At 43.9% G+C, this 23,282-nt stretch overlaps 1 protein-coding gene across 2 annotated transcripts in view; it reads right to left on the bottom strand.

Moving 5' to 3' along the window:
• Window positions 1-4,387: 4,387 nt before the first annotated feature.
• Window positions 4,388-23,282, bottom strand: part of ASRGL1 (asparaginase and isoaspartyl peptidase 1) — a 50,871-nt gene continuing 31,976 nt past the window's right edge. Inside the window, exons 6-8 of one of the 2 annotated variants that reach the window (XM_075598061.1) lie at window positions 20,138-20,311; window positions 18,354-18,460; window positions 4,602-4,739 (exon numbers count right to left, since the gene is read on the bottom strand). In XM_075598061.1, the coding sequence (XP_075454176.1) occupies window positions 18,396-18,460; window positions 20,138-20,311 (239 nt within the window). In that variant the 3' untranslated portion in view covers window positions 4,602-4,739; window positions 18,354-18,395. Of the gene's footprint in view, window positions 4,740-18,353; window positions 18,465-20,137; window positions 20,312-23,282 lie in introns of both variants that reach the window. The other variant, XM_075598060.1, reaches the window with a different exon arrangement.

The raw sequence follows: 23,282 nt of genomic DNA, 5'->3' as shown, positions 1-23,282 counted from the left end.
GACAGCGCTGCCCCACTAATGTATAAAGTTGATGCACTTGGAGTACCTGCCCAGGTGCTCCTGCATCTGGGTATGGCCAGAAGAAGAAACGGATCCAGTGATCCCAGCGATGGTAGCGTAGCCTCCTCCTCCACGTTGGGTGGTATCCAGCGTGGATGGCTACACCATGAAGATTGTCTCTTATACTGTAGGTAGCTGCTGGTCTGGTCCCAAAACAACGTAGGCCAGGATGCAGCAGCGTCCTGGCTGTGTCCGTATGCTGGTTCTAAAGGGGCAGTATCCCTAACTGATGGGCCTGTCCCTGCAGCAACCAGAAGCTGTAATGAGTCGGGGCCTAACTGGGGCCTGAGGGGGGTCTCTGGCCTAGTTCTGGGGTCACTGTCACCCTACACACCTACACCTTACCCTTCTGGTGTCCCAGCTCCGACTGGTGTGGCTTCTAGCGCGCACAATGTATCAATCCTAGGAGCAGGGAAATCCGGTTGCGCGATTGGCCCCTCTAGTGCACCTGATTACTTGCCCCTGTACATCATGGAGCTTATAGTCTCCACTGAGCCCTGTTACCCCAATGGCGCCTCGCGCGCCTATCACTGCGCTGGCGCGATCTCATTGCGAATGCGTGCGCACAAGTAACATGGCGATCCACTCGCCATCCTGAATACCGACACTGCTTGAATCCCCTCCACGCACTCACCGGAGGCGCGCACCCGCGCTGGACACTCACACGCCTCTGCAACAGTCGCGGAGGAATTGGGAACCAACGGAAGCTCAGAGGGGGATCTGGGCTATAAATGATTTTTGTGAGTTATCACATAACTTCTGTTCCGAAATAGGGACACTATTTGCGTAACCCAATACATACACACTAACCCAACCGCAACTGAAGCCCAATCGTATCGCTACATTAACTTTGTATATGATAAATCTCAATAGGGACTGCTAAGCATTCGTGCTATGCAAATTGTGTAGACCCTATGCCCAAACAGACGTTACTAAAGAATTTACGTAAATTACATACAGTAACCGTCAAAATTCTCATTTTAAAAAAATGCTTTGGATGCGGTGGGGCAGTTCTTAAGTTCTAGATTGCACTACTACTATTTTGTTGCTCCTGTATGTTAGTAGCACTTACAGTAATCATGTATTGATAATTTTTTTCTTCTCTAATCTTTGTTATATTTCATTTTGTGTAGCACTATGTATATATTAACACCACATAGAAAATACTTATTATATTGAGCATTCGTTTAAAGTCTCATGTAGAGAATCATGTTTAATTTATTTTATCACTGTGCATTTTCTTCCACCAGTGTTAAAGGAGCAATCCAAGCAATATCCTACAAGTGTTTTTGTTTTATTTTTTAGATAGGATTAGATAATATTGACTGCATTTGTATTGGGTTCTAATAGACTGAGCATCCTTTCCTTTCTATAGCAGGTTTTAGTCCACCTCTCAAGCAGTGAAAAATCTTTGTAACACTTTCCTAATCCCTATGCTCACACATCTTTAACTCCTCCCTGTACTCTGGTACCTTTCCCTCCTCCTTCAAAACATACAACAGGTATACCATTACTCAAAACCAGCAAGCTTGACCCTATCTGTCTCTCTCTAACTATCATCCTGTCTCCCTCCTCTCATTTGTCTCTAAGCTCCTTGAATGCCTTGTATTCTTTTGCTTGCTCCATTTTCTCACCACCTATTCTCTCCTAGACCCTCTACAACAAGCATGTCAAATTCAAAGGCTAACACGGGCCAAATAAACAAGGTTTAAGTTTATGTGGGCCGCAAAAAAAACAAAAACTTCAGGTACCTCATTCCCGCAATGCTATATTTTGACAGGGGGTGACAGGGGCAGGGGGCTCACTCTCACACAGACACAGACTCTCACACAGACTCAGACGCTCAGACTCTCGCACAGATTTTTTTTAAGGAAAAAAAAGTTTAATAAACATTTTTTTATTTTATTTGTGCAATCATTGACACACACACACACACACACACACACACACACACACACACACACACACACACACACACACACGCGTGCCAGTAGTGGCGCAAAATCATCTTTTCCCCGTCTTTGCCGCTGTCTATCGGCTTCCCGCTCCATGCCATGCGCGCACTGCGCCATTATAGAAAGGCTGACTAACGTCAGCCAACTAAAATTCTGCGTTTGCGCACGGCGTAGCGTGCACACAGCGTAGCACACGCTCGGCACTATAGAACGTGCCTAGGGTTGCCAGGTTGCTTGTCCAAAAATACTGGACACAATACTAGACCCCCACGCCCCCCGAATACATATAAAAAATACCCCGCGCCCCCAAATACATTATAAATTTTCCCCCACCTCCCCAATACAAAATATAGCCCCACCTCCCCCCATTATCACCACAGCTCATCCTGGCCCCCCCATCATCATCTCCTCAGCTCATCCTGGTCCCCATCATCTCAGCTCATCCTTGCCCCCATCACTGCCCCATCTTATCTCCCCCCCCCCATCATTTTCATCTCCCCAGGCTGGCAGACTGGCCCCCATGCTCCTTCGTATCCCCCCCATAATTTTTATCTCCCCAGGCTGGCCCCCATCTTATCCCGCCCCCATCATTTTTACCTCACTGCTGCCCCCATGCCCCGTCTTATTCCCTCCACCCTCATCATTTTTATCTCCCCAGGCTGGCCCCCATGCCCCATCTTATTCCCCCCCCCATCATTTTTATCTCCACAGGCTGGCCCCCATGCCCCGTCTTATTCCCCCCCCATCATTTTTATTTCCCCAGGCTGGCCCCCATGCCCCATCTTATTCCCCCCCCCCCATCATTTTTATTTCCCCAGGCTGGCCCCCATGCCCTTACCTCTGACTCTGCCCCCGCTGTTCACTCCTGCAGGATGACTGTCATCCGTGCTCGTTAGTACCTGCTGGCTCAGACCAGCATGCATCCGCCGTGCTCTCCCCCTCCACACGCGCTCACCCCCGGCCCACAAGGGCTCACCCCCCTGCCCACACGGGCTCACCCTTCTGCACACACGGGCTCGTCCCCCGCCCACACGTGATCGCCTGTACATCACACTATAGAATGGGCCACATCCACCGCTTGGCTTGCCGACGGCCGCCTGCAAATTTTCAACCGGACAGGCATCAGGATTATTGGCCTGTCCAGTTCAAATCGCGGCACCCCTCTAGCCAAGCCACGGCGCACCATTTGGGAACCACTGGGCTAGGCCGTGGGCTGCAAAGATATTCGTTGTGGGCCGCGAGTTTAACATGCTTGCTCTACAATCTGGCTTCCGCACTGCTCCCTCTACTGAAACAGCCCTCACTAAAATAACCAACAACCTCCATGCTGCCAAAGACCATGCTACTCTTCACATTCTCCATACTCTTGGTATCCGTAACAGAGCTCTATACTGGATTTCCTGTCACCTCTCCCATCATACTTTTAGTGTCTCTTTTGCTTACACCTCCTCCTCTATCAATCTCTATGTAGGGGTAGTACCCCAGGGCTCTGTCCTGGGAACTCTTCTCTATTCACACACTCTCTAGGTGACTTTACCACATCCCTTCGGTTCAAATATCACCTCTATGCTGATGACACACACTTACTTTTAAACCCCTGACCTTACACCAGCTGTACAGATCAAACTTTCTGAATCTCTCCGCTATATATCATCCTGGTTGGCCCTCCGTCGACTCAAACTTAACATGTCAAAAATAGAGCTCCTCATATCTCCTCCCAAACCTGGTCCTATTACCTCCTTCTAGATTGCTGTCGAAAGCACTATCATACACCCCATATCACAAGCACACTGTCTAGGAGTCACATTTGACTCCTCCTTCACATTAAAAATGTAGCTAGAACCTGTCGTTTTTTTCCTCCAAAATATTGCAAAGATATGCTCTTTCCTCTGTTGCTCTACTGCTAAAACTGACGCAGGCCCTCATTCTCTCCCATCTCAACTACTGTAACCTCCTGCTGTCCGGCTTTCCTGCCTCTCACCTGTCCTCCTTCAATCTATCCAAATCACTGCTGCCAGAAACACTTTACTCATTCTTAAATCTGTCACAGTATCTCCCCTGCTGAAATCCCTCTCCTGACTTCCTATCAATCCAGTATTGCACTCCTCCTCACTTTTAAGGCTTTACACTCTTCTGCCCCTCATTACATCTGAGCCCTAATTCATGCTATACACCACCCTGACTTGCGTTCTGCTTAAGTATGTCTTCCCTCTACCCCTTGTGTCAAAAGAAGTCAGAGAGTCTCTCAAAAGGGTCCTGAGTACCAAATAATGTGGTCCAATATGGATATAAAATACAAAAAAAGGCAACTCGAGCAGCAATACCCAATAGAAGTTATTGCATGTGAATAATCAAAATCAATTAATCATTCCTTACTATTTCTTCAGCATTTTATTCCAAGTACAGCATTGTGAGGTACAAAAAAAGGATATATTCATGTCTTTCATCAACAGAAAAGGACTGCGACAAACCCTAAAAATGCAACATATGTCTGTCCCTTCTGTTAGTTTTTTAGTGCTTCCTCAACAGATATGGTCTGAGTTTCTCCATGGTAAATACCAAATTGTAGCTTGTCCTCTTTCACAGCAGCCCAAGTCATCTGTTTAGTAGAGAATCTAGCTGTCCAGTCACCTGAATTGTTAATAACTATAACGCCTGCAAGACCCTCCACTTTGGTCTTCATGTAGTTTAGTCCAGCATCTGCAGCTTCTTCTGGAGTCTTGCCTGAAACAAAAAAAAGGTAGGTTAGTTCCACGTTCATATTCCTAAGGAACTCAGGGAACAGTCATATGCCTCAGAAATTCATAGAACTTACAGTCCTTCGAAAGCATCTCTTATAAGTGGCTGACGAACCCCTTTCATTTTAGACAGGCATTTTACAAATGCACATTGCATTTCTCTTAAATGCCAAGGGGGGTTTAATAGAGTGCACTACTTGATCTTATAAATACGCTTTGCAGTCGTACTTGTTATTCAAAAGCCAAAAATTGCAAACCACGTAAGGATATGGTAAACAATGCGGGAACGATATAAAAAGGTTGTGGAAAAATATGACAACGGAAGCTACAAAGATAAAGTAACAAAATGGAGACACAAAAGAAAGTAAAAGAAACACAAAAGATCAAAGCTAGAACAGCAACTAGTTTTACATATGTATATCAAAATTTAAAAAGGCGTCTACAATAGTATATCATTACAGATTAGCCAGACTATCTTTACCCAGAGCTGCGAGTAAAAAAAACATTTTCCTGTGGCTCCGGGCAACAAGAGATCCGAGAGCAGCCGCAGAAGCTCAATATTAGCTGTCCGCTGCTTTCCCCCTTGGGCATAAGGTCCGATTTAAAGATAAAGTTAATTGTTTTTGATACATATTACACACGTAAAACTATGATGGCCTGATGGGATAATAAAGAGCCCCCTTTCAATGTAACCTTTTCTATTACTAGGACCACAGCTCCTGCTAGTGGGAAGTTTTGCACATTAATAAAACCCTGTAAAACAATGTTGTGGACATTTGTAGAACGGTACTATAAGCAAGTGAAAAATTGCTGTTAGCAACTAGTTTAATGTTGAGTGAATTTGAAATATATGCACACGTCAAGTAACCCACTTATTATTGTCTTAGAAGTTCGCAATCAAAATATTAAAAACTTTGTAAAAAGGTTTTATGGGCAGTTTCACACAGCAGCCAATATTTTTAAGCAACTGTTACTATTATGAGCGTCCTTAGAAAGGTGCAAACCTGTGTGTTCACTGTGAAAAATTAATAGTTTTCCATTTTCGACGAGCCTGTGTAATTCTAATCTTATCAGATAACAATTGAACTGTGCTCTACTAAACTGATAAGTAGGAAATGTATGACAATATACCTGGCATGCTCAGTCCATATGAACTAAGGTATGCGAGTCAATGTCCAGTAACCCCCTTGCGGGGGGGTGGGGGGGGAACCTTGGAAATTGGAAAGGAAAACAGACAAGCACAGCCTATATAAGTAATGTGTATTGACACCAGATAAAAACAAGTGCTGCTCACTTACATGTGAGAAAACATCGATGGATGCAGCTTAGCACGGGAACCTCGAAGTTGAACTGGTTCACCGTTGCTCTAGGGGAGTCTGCACGTCAGTTCCCCCAGCGCTGGCCTCTTGCACCAGACCCCGAAAGTCTCGCGAGTCTTTGCCTCAGTCACTTTGGCGCCACTCTCAATCAGCTTCACCGCTTTCCAGCTCCACACCTCACTTCCGTGTTCGGTATCCGCCATCAGAGGAGGTGGCTGATTCACTGAAGGCACCGCAATCCGTAATGTGTTGCCACAACCATTAACCCTGCGTGTTTCGTTCTCCGTGGCTTAGTTGTCCTCCGACAAAGCCCCTGCGAGCGAAATGCATAGGGTTAATGGTTGTGGCAACACATTACGGAGCGCTGTGCCTTCAGTGAATCAGCCACCTCCTCTGATGGCGGATGCCGAACATGGAAGTAAGGTGTGAAGCTGATTGATAGTGGCGCCAAAGTGACGGAGACAAAGACTCGTGAGACTGTCTAAGTTCCGGGATCTAGTGCAGGAGGCCAGTGCTGGAGGAACTGACGTGCAGACTCCCCTAGAGCAATGGTGAACCAGTTCAACATCGAGGTTCCTGTGCTCAGCTGCGTCCTTCGATGTTCTCGCATGCAAGTGAGCAGCACTTGTTTTTATTTGGTGTCAATACACATTACTTATACAGGCTGTGCTTGTCTGTTTTCTAATCTTATCAGATGCTTGTTGTCCGGTGAGTTACTTTCATCTGTTTGGCCAACGACGGCATCATAACTAATTAACAAAAGGGACAAAGGAAAGGAAGTGGTGAAAGTTAGTAAGACTGATTATGGGACTCTGGTAAATTGTTCCTCCCATCAGCAAAGGGATGAAGTAAAGATTGTTTAAAAAAAAAAAAAACATCTTCCAAGCATTTGGTTACTGTGGAACCATTAAACATTTATTTTTAATCCATAAAACAGGTCAATACCATAACTTCCCTTTGGTCATAGGTGGAACAGTTCCCTTTGTGGTGGAAAAGGGAAAATGTTGGAAGTGAGAATTTAAAATCACATTAACAAAATACAGAAACAAATGTTAATTTAGCTTTTTTTTTCTGGATTTAATTTCCACAAAGATTTTTTTATTTTTTATTTTTCTGTCTACATCTGTCAGCTAAAATTGTTATCAAAATTATAATTGGCTACTTGCTTGTTTTTTTTTTTTTTTTTTTTTTTTTTTTTAAGCCTCACTAAGCTGGAGCTAGATTTTATTCACAATGGATAAATATAAACTAAAAACAATACAGTATGTGTATAAGTGCATTGATACGTGTGTCTATATGTATATACACACAAGTGTGCGTGTCCTGTATGTGGTTTTGAACGCCAAGCATTAAATCCGTATTTCAGCCCTTAAAATTATGCTGCTGCACTGTACAAATTTACTAGTACCGGCATACCCCGCATTAACGTACGCAATGGGACCGGAGCATGTACAGAGGCGGCACATTTTATTTGAGTGCGGCTAGCTCCGCAAGCCTGGGGATGCCCCGGCATGCTAGCCGCACTCCCTCGGCGTGCCGCGCGTCATCGACGTGCGGTCACGCGTCATCGACGTGCGGTCACGCGTCATCGGGTGCCTGCGCCCCCTGCACGCGCGTCCAGGGCTCCCCGAGGGAGTCCCGCGATGTGGGGGACGGCGGCAGGGGGTTCCGGGGGACCTGGCGGACCCGGCAGCGGGAGGGAGAAAGCCCCGATCAGAGGGCGCTCCTCCGTGTCTTCGGCGTGCGCCTGGCACCCTCTGGCGCGCGCCAGGTTACTGCTGCGGCCGAGAACGGGCAAATGCTCGAATAAACTCGGCCGCAGCAGTATGTAAAGCAAAAATGTACTTAAAGTGAAGCACTACCTTTTTTCCACTTAGTGATGCATGTACTGCACTGCACTGCACTCGTCCTATACGTGCATAACTGATGTAAATAACACATTTGTAACAGGCTCTATAGTCTTCCCGTTTGCGCACAGCTTCTGAACAGGTGGGGAGCCAGTATTGCTGTTCAGGACGTCCCGACAGGCGCATGTGTGAGCTCCCATTTGCCTAGTGGGCGATATGTCCTTACTTGTTACTACATTATACAGTATATAGGTTACATAAATGGTAATCTATATAGTTTGGCAGATAGAGGAACAGCACTCACCATGACAAAGACCCTGTTGCAGAAGAAATGTTGGATTCCATGGCTAATTAAAAACGTTTGCATTGAAGGCCATTGTGCCTGTACTGTTCCTCTATCTGCAATACTTTATATTTTGGACTCTACAGAACTTGTCTTTTCAGCATGGAGCACCAGCATATTTTTTATTCTTTTGACTTTTTTCTGATGTGTGCCTGCATAACTCTACTTTCTGCAAACTTATATAGTTTGGCACATGAAAAAATATAATATGTACAGTTGCACAGAATAATATCACTCGGTAATAAAAAAAAAAAGTGAGCATAGTGCAATATCTCATTCAATATGAGACGTGAATGCATATCAATAAGCCGAACAAAACTTCAGATAAATCTAGTCTAAAGAGTTAGTGCGGGGGTATAATACCAATACTGTACCATGAGCCCAGGATGCTCAGATTGTTTCCTCTATAAACCATGGCACCTGCCTGACCCAGTCTGCAGTAGGTGGGAGGGAATAAATATAATGCCAGTTCCGATTAATGCTTAGTCTTGGTGGCTCTCAGAAGTCATGTGGGCGAGTACTTGTGACATCACCCAACATGCGTTTCGCTGGTAGCTTCATCAGTGTGTAAGTCAAGCAGCACATCTGTTGCTGAATTTAGATCTTTATCCAAGAATCTCTCCCTTAAGGAGCGTTCTGCTCTTAAACAACTGAGGGAACTGGATGATGTTCGGTTTAAACCCTCTGATAAGAGGAGGTAATGTGGTACTCTGGCTCAAAAATATGTACCTTGAAGAGTCAAAACGTCAACTCACTAACCCATTGAATTCTAGGAGATTGAATGCCGACCCTACTCAGTCCTTCAAACGGGAACTGGATGGATATATTAATGGTCATTTCAACTAGGTACTTAATTTTTTTTTTTTTTTAAAGCAGTAATTTTTGTTGGTGGGCTGTCTGAAGATACCACCCTACATTTATTGCCTAAAGTACATAAGGAGCTCCAGTCCCCTCCGGAACATCCCATTGTCTCTGGGATTGGGGCCTGTGTGAACAGGCACGTAATATTATTGACCTATATATCTCAGACCCCATGTTCAGAATTTGCCCTCTTATGTTCAGGACACGATGTTTTGGAATGACAGGATATTGTTGTTCAAATAGGTACTTTACTTGTAACATGTGATGTGGAGTCACTGTACTCTAACAATTTATATGCACCTGTGAGATATTTTTTATTTATTTATTTTTTTACAGATGCAGGATTTGGCCTCTTATAATAGATGTGATTTAGTGATTGAGTTTTTATTTTTTATCCTTTCACACAATTATTTTGTTTGACAACAATTTTTTCTTGCAGATTATTGGCATAGCGATGGGGTCAATTTATGCCCCATCATATAAAAATCACTTTCTGGGATGTGGGAACGGGAATTTGTGTTCTCTGAAGATTTGACAGAATGGACTAAACATATACCATTATGGATAAGATTTTATGGGAAGGCGGCTTACTGAATGAGAATAAATCATATCAAATTAACCTCTGAAATTTTCACACATTCCATCATTTTCCTTGATCTTCTGATTCAGGTTACATAAGAGAGGAAGATTGAGACCGATATTTAAAATAAATAAATAATTAGAATAATAATAGATCTGGACGACTGCTACTTATAGCCTCTTACATTTGGAGAGTTACCATCCTACTCCCCTTAAGAGAAGTATCCCTGTGGGACAATTATATTGCTTAAAAAGACAATTGGTCAACTGAGAGTGCCTTTTCTTTGAGAGAAAGGAACAAGAACAAATGTTCATGGAGAGAGGGCATAGCACCTTTTCCCCCACCCGAAGTGAGATCATATAGCTACGGATGTATTCTGGTGCGGTGCATACCTGAAAGAGGTTGAACAGAAGGCCCAGAGACTCCGCAATGGCATGGGGAGACATCAAGACAGGCTCTCAGTGAAGATTCGTATAGCGCAGCGCCTCCAGCCGGTGAGAATCCTGGTGCAGCCAAGATGTTCCACACTGGCAACTCATATAGTAGTTCATTGATACAGGCCACCATATATGTATACATCAGGATCTTTATTGCATCATCTTGCAGTTATATCATAGTTGTTCCCTGGAGCACACCCACTGGGCTTGAGGCCCTGCAGGCCCCTCCTCTGGTCCCTTTACCCCCTGATCGGATAAGGGATAAAAACATCCACTCCACTGGGGGAGAGTAGGAACCTCCTGACTTCTGGGAGAGTGTCAGCTTATGTACCGCAGGGGAGGGGCTTGTAACCCTGCCCCATAACAGGGCAGGTTCGATACAGACAGGCATCACGGGCATGTGACCCAGTCAGTATCCTCCCCAGGGATGACACTCTCTGTTTATAGTTAGGCCTGCCCCTGGATACAGCAATCGTGTATCCAGGCTGCAACAACAAGCTAGGCCTCCATGAGAAAGCTTATCCCCCACAGTGCCTGTGTCTAACAGGACTTATACTGTTAGGGCCTAAGGAAAGATAATATCCAGAGGACTAGGCTACAAGGGTATAGTAAACAATGTTTTAAAAAGCCTATGCACCAGTCCCCAAGCGTAATCGGGATACTTTACTGGTCTTTAAGAATAAGGATAGATGCAAACCTCCCATACCAACTAAAATGAGCTTTATCTCCACATACAGCAAGTAGTCGGTGGAATGAGATTTGTCTGATACTACGTAAACATTGGGGGTTCTGCTCAGCGACAATGATTTGTCTAAATTAGTGGGACCACAATGTCAAAAAGATCTAACTGACGCAATCAACTTGTTCAGTAACTTTTTCAGAACCCCTCAGAGAAAAACTAAAACTAGGGGTTCATTCTCCTGTGGATCCTTTAAATGTTGGCCAAAGACAGTTTCTGTGACAGTACTTAAAATAATGAGTTCACCATTAAAGACTATATTGCCCCCTTTCCCTATGCCTAAGGGAACTACGCGGGCAACTACGTGTGATGCTGTACCTGTCTGCTCATAAGAGGCCTAAGCCACCACCTCTGGGAGCCTGGGGTGAGCTCTTTCTCCTTGCATGCAGCGCCTCCACCTATGAGGGATCCCAGCATTGGCGGGATAACCTGTCACAGTAGTAACACACCACACAATGTATATAACTAACCTTTACTGTACACACACACAGATAACAAAATAAACGATCTTTTAATGTGTCCAGATCAGACTGATTTTATTATAAATTGTATAAGATTCATTTTAACCCACAATTATTTTAACTTTGAAGGGAAATTTTACCAACAATGCTGTGGGACAGCAATGGGTACCAAATTCGCTCCCAGTTTTGCTAACCTGTTCATGGGATACTGGGAGGAACAGAATATATGGAATAATAACTCATTTTTAGAAAATATACTATTTTACAGAAGATTTATAGATGACCTAATTTTTATCTAGAAAGGGGTGAGAAACTCAATGGATTTTATTGTATTTCTTAACTCAAACTAAATGAATTTGAAACATGACGCTCACTCTATAGACTATCTAGGTCTAATTCCTTTTAATGAGGAAGCCAAGATTTGTACAAGAACACTCTTTAAGACTGTAGATGCAAACAGCTACCTACATTCTAAAAGTAACCATCTGAAAAAATGGAATCCAACATTCCATACGGACAGTTTTTACGAATAAGAAGAAATTGTACGAAAGACATAGATTTTGAACAACAAGCACTTTTATTAAAGAAATAGTTCGAAGAGAAGGGATATAGAAAAGAAGAAGTAGAACAATTAGAACAAGAAACCTAAATAGGAATACACAATAAAAAATAAAAAAAGTACCAAATGAAGACAAAATAGAAAAAAAGTCCCTATTCATCACAAAATATAATAAGTCGGCCAAAACCATTGAGAATATTATAAACAAACATTGGGGTATACTATTAAATGACCAAATTTTGAAGGAGGAACTGGAGGAGAGACCCACCGTCATTTTCAAAAGAGCAAAATCTCTTAAAAACATAATTGCACCAAGCGTACTGCGGAAGGAAACAAGCCAGAAACAACACCTAGGAAGAAAATATGGTTACTGGTCTGTCCATCTGGTTGTTACAAGTGTGGAGGCAATAGATGCCTCACTTGTTGTAATATCAGTAACAAAGAAAATAAATTTAGATCTAGGGCCATGCAAGAAATGTTCAAAATGAAACAGTTCATAAATTGTAATACCACTCATGTGATTTATCTTCTCACCTGCCCCTGCGGGCTACAGTATGTAGGGCGAACCAAAAGGAAGCTTTTGGAAAGGTTCCTAGAACACAAGCGTAACATTTCTAAAGGGTTCACGGGACACGGAGTATCCAGGCATTTTGCCCTTAAACATGATCAGGATCCACAAGTTTGAATGTACTGGGAATTGAGAGCATCAGCATGGGGAGTGCCAGAGGAGATAGATTTCAGAAACTCAGGCAGAGAGAATCCTATTGGATATTCAAGCTACAAACCATGCTACTAGAAGGTCTGAGGAACTGGACCTGTTAGCATTTCAGTAATGAACCAACATTAGCTAGAACTCAGAGTATTAGATCATGCAGTTAGCTGATCCCTACATTAGCAACGGTACATTCAATGGAATTACCACGTGAGAGTACTGTATCTCATTAGTATAGGATATAACCATTCCAGTGTGTTCGCCAAGACATTGGATGGTTAAGACTTAAAAATGTATTAACAATTAGTTTAGGTTAATACAATTAGACATTGGACGGGCCCCTTGAATCTCTGGATCCTCTGATGACACCTACACTGGCGACACACTTTATTCGAGCTCGGCTAGTCCCACGAATTCGGGTATACCCGGGTGTATTGAGGTTTGTGACTGTTTTCTGCCCGAGTGCATTGAGGTATTTTCCAAGCAGGGATTGAAGCATTTTATTCCCCCTGGCTGCAATACTGCACAGTATATATATATATACTGCATTACAATTCATGAATTTATGCCATCTGGTAGACACGCGAAGCATTGCAGCCTATTAAATCCTAATCATTATCATTTAACAGATCAGCCACCCGTCAGCCAGGCATGAACCCAGGCTGGGAAGGCAAACGCAACGGGGCTTGTCAGAGGTGAGGAGCGGCGCATTCCAGGTATCTGCCAGGTACATACTGGGTATTTGCTCGAATAAAGTGTGTCGGTGCAGTAGGTAGCATACACCCCTACATCCACAGTGGAAACAGGCACTAGTGGGCAGTCATGCACATACTGCTCACAGGGAGACCACAGATACATTTTATTAAAAGGTTAGGAGATGGCACATAGTTATGGCCATTTTTTAGCATGTTACAAATTAGTGCACCCTACAGTATTAGGAGTATATCAGTCATACTTCAAATAGATACTGATATTTTATTGGATATATTTGATCAATTGGTCACAATTTTAACATGTTTAATAAAATTGAATTGAGTTTTTATTGATTTTTATATATGTATTTATCATGATATATGTGGCTAGTATTATACCTGTTGAAATGACATGAACCATAGATTATCATGAAAAACTGCTCAATCAAGGTTTAACACACCCAAGTGGTGTGAAATCAATCTAGAAATCGACAAGTGATTGTATGGACATGTGGCCAGCAATCAGTAATTAATGCACTAACCAATAAGAGAACAGACTCATAACTTTACCACATACATAAGAAGAGGATTGAGCATTGCTTCATTATATCCCTGAGGAAGGCGCAGCAGTGCCGAAACGCGTAGGATTCTTTATTTCTATCAAACTGACATTTTCTAGTCTGCAGTAGTGGACAACGAGTCAGTAAACATTTGTTTTGCAAAAAACGGCAGCCTGAGAGGAATCTGCTTCTTACTGTGTTGGCCATACAAGTGCTCAGCTACGGGCAGCCCCCGCTGTAAGGGGAATACCCAACCATGGACACCAGAATCACTGAGAGACCATGTCACATCCGGTGACGTAGGAGGGATAGCCGGAGAGATCTAGGACGCCAGCCGCAGCACGGAGAAACTCCAGACGGAGGCGCAACACCCCCTGAGTGCAAGCAACCCAGAGGACAAGCGCCAAATCAGGAGGAGGCAGTGCAGCTGTATCACATCGGCTCCAGAGGCAGCACCAGCTATAGGTACCCTGAGGGAAGCAGCAGCACGTTCTCCAGCGAGTGGCCAACACCACCCGAACTCCTCCCTCCTAACCGGGTTAGGAAGCGTGAACCTCACACAGGAAAAGTTTTTGTTTAATTTTCTATTTGAATATTAATTTAACACCAAGGTTGTTGCAATACATTTTCTTAATACACAACCACAATTGTTACATAAGCGCCCCTGCTTTTTTGTGTTTTGTCTTGTACCCACAGTATAAGCAGTGACCCAACACATGGTGGTTCCCCCAAAGTACTGAGGGTGCTGTGGCACATATAACCCCTGGGGTCCTATCCCAGCAATCCCACCCAAATGTGAGGTAGCGTTACCCCCTGCGGATGTAGGTGCACGTTGGGTACCTGACTGGGAACTCCATTACCCAAGTGCTCCTTGGCGTGGTGAGTTGGAGCAGATGCCACGTAGCAGGGCCTCCAACACAAATCCCCTCCTCAAGGATCTTGATCCTCCTCAGTGTGAGCTCCAACCGGAGGGTCTCACACAATGTCTCAGGGTCCTGTTGCCTGGTCACAGGGCGCCGCGTGGCCATCCGGTCACCAGAGCAGTACTAATAACACTAATGGAAGAGTCCCTATCTGGGGCCTTCCCTGCAACACTCCACTGATTTGGCTCAGGGCCTAACTGGGGCCTAGGGGCAAGATCTAGGCCTAGCCCAGGAAGCTACTGCTCCCTGGACACTACCTGTCTTCTCAGTGCCTCTGTCAGAACTGAGCACGCTGGCGCTCCTTGTCCCAGAGGATATCCTGTTTCTCCAACAGCTCTAATCCCATTGGCTGGGACAGTCCCATGTATGCAGTCCCTCCCCCGGAGGATTCTGGGACATGTAGTCCCGCTGCTGTGTGTGTGGATCCAAAACTAAAAATGGTCACCGCACTCCTGACTGTGGATGCACAGCCCTCCGCGCTGCGCATGTGAAACTAGCAATATGGCCGTCTCCACACTCCCAATCACACGGAGATTCGGACAGACCAGCACAGGCGACCTTCACTGAAGCTAAGGAGGGGGACTCGGCTACAACTATATTAACTGCCACACTACTGGGGTTATATATGCCTTCTCGTGCCCACGTAAATTATTATATATGTGGGCATGACATCAAGGAAACTGCGAAAGTGAATACCTGAGCATGCCGTTAGTATTAATAATGTAATTAAAGATGTAGCAAGAATAAACAGTTAGCAAGTGTTCCTACATATTTTCTAACTTGCCATAAAGGTTCACCCCAGGGGCTTCGGGTATTGAAAAGGTTTCTTTAGGAAGCCGGGATGGCAATTTAGAACAACTACTTTTGAAACAGGAGTGGAAATGGATTTTTTATTTGAATACAGTTACCCCAGGGCGTGAATAAAGAACTATGTTTTTCTGCATTTGTATGAGGTGTGTATTTGATATGCAGTCTAGTCCGTGTTTTTGTATTGAATCTTTCTCCTTTCCGTCTTAAATTTTGAGATGACGTCACCATGATCTGGGTATTTAGAGGTGACAGATGGTGCTGTTTGAATTACGCCCCTGACGAAGCCACTAGTTAAACGCACATTGGGTAACGTCACAAGTAATCACCCACTTCCCCTCCGAGAGCCTCAGCACCAAGACGCAGCGTTGATCGGAACTGGCATTATATTTACTCTCTCCTCCCTACTACAGACTGGGTCAGGGAGGTGCCTGCTTTATTTGTGGCTAGGGTATTTACACCCCTCTCTTTTGGAGGGGCGTTGCCACCTTGAAAAAGCGTCATCAAGACGCAAAAACGTCCGTCGGTGTGCTACGCCATTACGCCGCGCAATACCATGTGACCGCGGAAGTCACCTTTCACTTACATGTGTATTCAGTCTGCGCTGATCACGCAGTGTTCCGTGTGTTCCCCCCGCATCCCAGCGAGTGGGGAAAGACTTCTAAAAAGGACTGACCGGCTATGTATGAATGTAACTGAGCTGATATGCTTCCGACACGGAGACACAGTACAAACATATCATGTGGATTCGGCATATAAACTATTACCAGAATACCATTAGGTTCTATGTGGTTATATGCAGACTTGCATGAAAAACATGAGGTATAAAGTAGCAATAGTAATGTATAGCTATACCAGTTACATTATTAATATAAGAATTACCTCCTAATAGCAGGTTGATACCTACAGAGGCATAGGTGCTCTCCACAAGTCCCTACTTGCCCTGGTTTGAACTTTAGCAAACAACTACACATCATAAGGCTGTGGGTAGGACTTATATACTTACCGGACCAAAAAGAGTAAAAGCAATGGTCTAATAACAGCTTACCATGTGATTGCAAATCAAACCAGGGATACCAACAGATGTGAGCCCATAGCAACCTACCAAATGTTTGCATTAATAAATGCTACCACTAGAACTACTAATACCACTAAAACCCTCTGTTTACATGATATATAGATGAAGTCATCATCCATTTGACACTTGAGGTTACTAGAGCATAACCAAACATAGTTTGCTCCACTAGGGGTCACTATTTAGTTACTCTACAGGCTTTTGTGATCTGCTACCAAAGTCACACAAACCTGAATCTAGGCCTTTTTATCACTTTTATCACACTCAGATGCTCTCTATTTAGTGGCGAACACTAACTGTACCACATAAGGATAGCAGTATCAGATAACACCAGCACCTAGGTGATTACTGCCTACCCACTTAGTAGTGTTGTTCGCTTTTTGTAAGATAAAGGTATTTCACCTTTACCTGGTTGCACCAGGATTGAAGGTGAACTTACACCTATTCCCACAGGAATATATACCACGGATTTGAATATCACATACATATGAATCCGAGAGAGATGTTTTGAGCAAGTGGTTTATCTGAGACCTTTTTATGTTTGTATAGTCCACCATTATTTTAAAAATATATACCAATAAAGGTTACATTTTAATCATTTAACCATTACACCGCTTGGAGTGCTACACTAGGGGCCTTCTTTTCCAACCTATGTCTCTTCATAGGAATTTCTTTCCTGGTTTAGTTTCTCCTTGGATCATGGAAGAACCGATCTATATACCGAGTGATATTGTTATTCTGAGTTATATATTTTTTTTAATGTGCCGAAATATATAGGTTACCATTTATGTACACGGATACAAAGTGTTAGATCTCCTGATGGGGTCCTTTGTATACACCACTCAGGATTTATGGTTCTCTGGCATTTTTCACATGTTCTACATTCACTAGTAACAGTCACATTTTACTTGTGTACTGTGTTCTTTAATTGTTTTTAAATTTTGTGTGGGTCTGTTCTCTTTTTTGCACGAATAAATTCTGTTTGATATTTTTTGCATACATCGCTTTCTTGGAGATTTCTGGACCCTTTTGTCAGGGTCTATTTTCATTGGTTCATATGCTCTTTTTCTCCTGAGTTGTACCGCCTACATTAATTGGCCATGGAGTTTGCATCTAATAATTTGTTTATTAGGTTGTAGTGTATTTCCCTTTCTTCCTTTTCCATAAATATCAACATCCCAGCTTGAAGAATAATTCCTATTTCTTATTCCTAATACAAATTAGCATCATTACATGTTTCTAGTTGATCCCTAAAAAAAGAGTTTTGGAACTCAAGTTTCCGGAGTTGCTCCATAAAAAGAACAGTCGATTTCCCTTGTGTTGCTACTGTACTTTAATCATTGATGAACTTAAAGCTGCAAAACATGTTTCTTTGGAGCTCAAATGTGTTTATTTCAGTTCTGGGGACCCCATGCTTCCAGAGATACTTACTTCTGTAGGGGGTGCTGGTATCTCTGCAGAGTTTAACAGTCAAGGTCACGCAGGCGAATAGAAAACCGCACCAGATGACAGCTTCCTGTTGGTCCACGTGACCTGGACCTTTAAACTCTGCAAAGATATAAGCGTCCCCTACAGAGCCAAATATCTCTGTAAGCAAGGGGTCCCCAGACCTGAAATGAACACAGTTAAGCTCTGGAGACCCCCTGCTTTAAACCTGTATTGCTGCTTTAATATGTTGTAGTTACCTTGTTCCATATGATAGAGAATCAGCCTGGCTAGAATCACCTTCATGATGCTTTCCCCGTGTCCTGTGGTAGATGTTGCACCAACAATGTTATCAGCATAACCGCCACTGCCTGAAGAAAGACAATAAGGAGACAAAGTGTCTGTTTTCTCACTTTCTGTTAATTAAAAGGCAGTTGGTCAATGATTATCTCCATAAATCCTCGGCACGGTGGGTGTCGTGGAAGAACTCTGTTCACACGTATTATTATTTAGACAAAAGTAATCTGTTAAGAAACTTTATTGCAGCGGCCGCTTGCAAGAGTGCATCCAATACAAATCAAACTATGCTGTCTGGCCAACACAAAATGCACGTTCCAAAACAGCCTATTTTATACCCCAAAAAAGGGGGCGGACATGCATAATTTCACATGTAATTATTGGTGATACTTTGGCTATATAATTTAGCCGACTAAACAAAGAAAAGATTTTGCTGCCTGACTAGGTCATCTTCCCCCTTCAAGTCTAACAGCTGTATCTCTCTTGACTAACTCTACAAAGAGACAATCAACAGATAAGAACTTGAGGGGCCATCAGGAAAATAAACACAGGGTCAGCTATTATAAAAGGTGACAAAGTTCAGAGAAGGAAAAAACTTATTTATTTATAAAATATTTTACCAGGAAGTAATACATTGAGAGTTACCTCTCGTTTTCAAGTATGTCCTGGGCACAGTCTACTACTACTACTACTGTCTAGTCTACTACTTCACTGTCACCCATAATATACTGCAACACAAAACATGGCTTTTTCTCATAGCTATACATGTATGTTAGTATAATATTAAAATATTGTACTTCCACATGGGACAAGTTATCCATTGCAGCCATGAAATTAGAAATATCTTTGTAATTCATTCAATTTAAAGGAAAGTGATAATCTAGGACTATTTATACAAACATCAGGTTGATAAATATGGCCAGTTTCTGTACATTCATTTCCACACCAAAAAGAGGCAGAAAACTCACGATGTGGTGACCATTAAACCAGCTAGCCTTTGGTTTGACCATTTGTAAATGTATAGTGTACTTATACAGTATTGTCTACATGTACTGGCCACTAGTAACATGTGTCATGGTGAAAAGACTTGTAACTTCCAAAAATAGGATATCGATTACCATCAACCACAACACAGGTCTGATTCCAGTGTGCAAGCTGTGACTCTAACCAATGTCCATACGTTTTCTTTTAACCAGGTTATGAGGTGTTTTATATCAGCACCTGCCAATAGGAGTCCTGCGAGTTTCACTCTGACACTTAAAGGTTAACTATGACAAGCTGCGATATTATCATTTATCTCTTGTCTTTTATATTATATCATATTTTTTAAAATATGGACAAAGGGTATAGTTGTGCGGTGCTTAGAGCATCAAAGCTCTGAACATTTTAAAAATGTATAAGTATGCTGTGATGTGGATAATAGACTAATTAATAGTCATTATTGAAATATGTAAAGTTATGTTCACAGTTTTTATTTTATTTGTTTTTTATTAATATGTCTTATTATATATATATTTTTCTATTATTATTTTCGTATTCATTATTATGAATTCGGTATATTGTCACCATAAATGTATGTTATTATGTATAGGTATAGTTGATTGGTGTTACGCCGGTGCTGCCCGCAGACCAGACCCGTCCCCTGAGCTGAAGGGGGAAGTGGTAATACACGCACCCGCAGCAAAGGGAGCGTGTCGGAGTGTGGTAAGAAGTGTTGCCAGGCCAGGTGTAGTAAGGTAGACAATACTTGCCGGTACCGGTTGTAGAGATAGAGTGAATGATGCCTTGCCGAAGTCAGGGAGTGGAGAGTGGAGATAGGTCGTAGTCCAAGCCGTGTTCAAGGGGTTACCAGAGTGTGCGTTGTCCAAGGAGTGCCGAGATCGAGAGCCAGAGGGGGTAGTCATACGAGCTGCGTCAGAAACTGTGAAAAAACTGAGAGAATCCAGAAGTACTTCCATACAGAGACTATGTCGAGCAAAGACTGAGAGCAGAGAGGAGCTAGATAAAGCAGGAAGGTCCAATTAGGAACGGAGGCGGGACAGGAAGAGCTACAGGGAGACACTGCAGATTGGTGCAGGCATAACAGGCCAGGTGAGTCTTGTTAGTAACCTGAGTATGCCCGTGCAGTGTGCGGGGGCGGAGCCTGAGGTCCGGGGGACGGGAATAAGAGTGTGCAGACTGAGTGTGCTCCGTAACTCGTGTACGTGTGTGAACCGAGCCAGTGGATGGTGCAGGTGTGCGTGCAGGAGGGCGTGGGCGCGCCCGGCGCTGAGCAGAGGAATCGCCGAGGGGAGTGATCCCGCGACGGCGGCAGGGGAGAGGAGCCTTGGAGGCCGGTAAGGCAGGATTGTTTTGTGTGTTCAGGGGCTCCCTGCGGGGAGGGAGTGCTCTGTGTGGGGAGCGAGGAGAACGCCGATTCCTGACAGTACCCCCCTCTTCAGGAACGGCCTCAGGACGGTCCAAGAACGGTTTCTCTGGAAACTTTTTCCTGAAGGACTTAAGAAGGGATGGGGCATGAATGTCCTTTGAAGGTACCCAGGATCTCTCTTCAGGGCCAAAGCCCTTCCACTGCACCAAGAACTGGAGCTGACCCCTGGATAGGCGAGAATCCAAAAGAGAGTGAACTTCGTATTCCTCGTTATTTTGTACAGTAATGGGATACGGTTTACGAGTCTGATCCGGAAAGAAGTGACTGGAGATAAATGGTTTTAAGAGGGACACATGAAAGACATTGGGAATCTTCATACTGGGTGGTAGTTGGAGCCGGAATGCCACGGGATTGATTTGTTCACAAATAGGGAAGGGTCCCAGGAACTTAGGTGCCAGTTTAGGAGATGGTACCTTGAGGTGGATATTCCTAGAGGATAGCCATACCAAATCCCCTGGTTTGTAACTGGGCGCCGAACGACGACGACGATCGGCCTGTAGTTTCGATCTGCAGGAGGAGTTGAGATGGGTAGACTGAATCCTGGACCATGCGGTTTGGAGGGAAGAAATGCGTTAATCTGCGGCTGGTACTCCAGAAGGAATGTTGGGGATGGGAAGACAGGAAGGTGGAACCCATAATTTATAAAGAAGGGCGACTCCCGGGTGGACTCGTTTTTTGCAGAATTGACGGCATACTCTGCCCAAGAGAGGAGTTGAGCCCAATCATCCTGGAAATCGGATATAAAACATCTCAGGTACTTCTCCAGGGATTGATTGATTCTCTCCGTTTGTCCATTGGACTGAGGATGATAGGCGGAAAAGAAAGAAGAAGAGATGCCCAATCTCTTCGTGAAAGCTCTCCAAAATTTGGATACGAACGGAGAACCTCTGTCAGAAACAATGGACGAAGGGATCCCATGAATCCGGAAAATCTGCTCCGTAAAGATATCAGCAAGGGCGGGGGAGGTGGGTAATCCTTTAAGTGGAATGAAATGGGACATCTTCGAGAACCTGTCCACGACCACCAAGATAGTGTTCATTCCTCTGGACCTGGGCAACTCCACGATGAAGTCCATAGAAATGTGGGACCAGGGGCGGTCGGGAACTGGAAGGGGTAACAGAAAACCCTGAGGCTTTTGACGGAGAGTCTTGCTTTGAGCGCACGTGGGGCATGCGCGGGTAAACTCCAGAATATCTTGAGACATCCTTGGCCACCAGAAATTCCGACGAATGAGATCAGTAGTCTTCTTAAAACCTGGATGACCTGCAGATTTAGAGGAGTGACCCCAAGACAGGACCTCTGGAACAAATTTGGATGGTACAAAGAGTTTGTTGTCGGGAACGACCAAGTCCTTGGGAATGCGTCTCTGGGAGTGCAAAATCTTGTCAAGATTCTTGAAAGAAGACGTGGCGAGAATCCTCTCATGTGGAAGGATAGTCTCCAAAGATTCCTCTGGCCTCTCTTCAGAAGAATGTATTCGGGAGAGTGCCTATAGAACAGAAATACTCGGGCGCTACCTATAAATAGTTAAATGATGGATATGGGTGTAAAAACAACCTTGGTAGTGGGCAAGGTCTCCCTCTGTTTCTTTTCCTCCTGTGACTCTAACGACCCCAAAGGAGGATCTACCCAGGATCCTTCAAAGTAAAGGAGACAAGAGAAAGGGATGGGGGAGCACTGGTGGAATAATAGAGTAGGGTACAGTCTGGTTCAGGTGTGTGAGACTCTGAAGCATTAAGGTGGATGTTTTAAATCCAAAATATTTTTAACACTCACACGGCCTTGTGCAAATGCTTGCGCATCAAGGTATCTTTGCGTCTTCACTTCTTTGCCTTGTGGATTCGATCTCCGCCTCTCATCTGAGCTCTTCCTTTCTTCCTTCTTTGGTATGATGTCACCTTCTTTATCTTGTGGATTCGATCTCCGCCTCTCGTCTGTGCTTTTCCTCTCCTTCTTCCTTGGTGTGGTGTCACCCTCGGAATAAAAGCATTTAAATATGAACAAAATATAAGTGCAAGGGAACAAAATAGCCAGAGGTTGAATACTTAAAAACACTCACAAGGGCATGTGTGGGTGCACTCTAAGGGGTGGTATCTTTGGACTCCAGGGGGCAGTCCCGCTGCTCCAAATTGCAAAACTTAACGTATGTCAAGTGGTAGGGAAAAGGAAAAGATATATCAAAGTGTTACTACTCACACGGCCAAGTGTGAGTGCACACTTGGAAAGGTATCTTTAATGGTTCCTTCTATCGTCCCTGGATAGGGAATTGTAGCAGCCTCTGATGGTGATTTCTCTCTCCCAGAGTGATAAATAAAGTTATAAGCCCAGGGAGTCAAGGCTAAAGTCTTTATTAAAAATGAAAATAAACAACAAACACACCGCTTACTCAACTAGTGAGCTGCGGTGTGAGGTGAGGTAAAAGGCCAGTCTCTAGGGGATGTTTAGCAGGGCTCGTGGTGCTGCA

Source organism: Ascaphus truei, chromosome 4, assembly GCF_040206685.1.
Source record: "Ascaphus truei isolate aAscTru1 chromosome 4, aAscTru1.hap1, whole genome shotgun sequence".
Taxonomy (NCBI): domain Eukaryota; kingdom Metazoa; phylum Chordata; class Amphibia; order Anura; family Ascaphidae; genus Ascaphus; species Ascaphus truei.
Note: the sequence above shows the minus strand (reverse complement) of the source record. Positions and strands in the feature narration are given on the sequence as shown.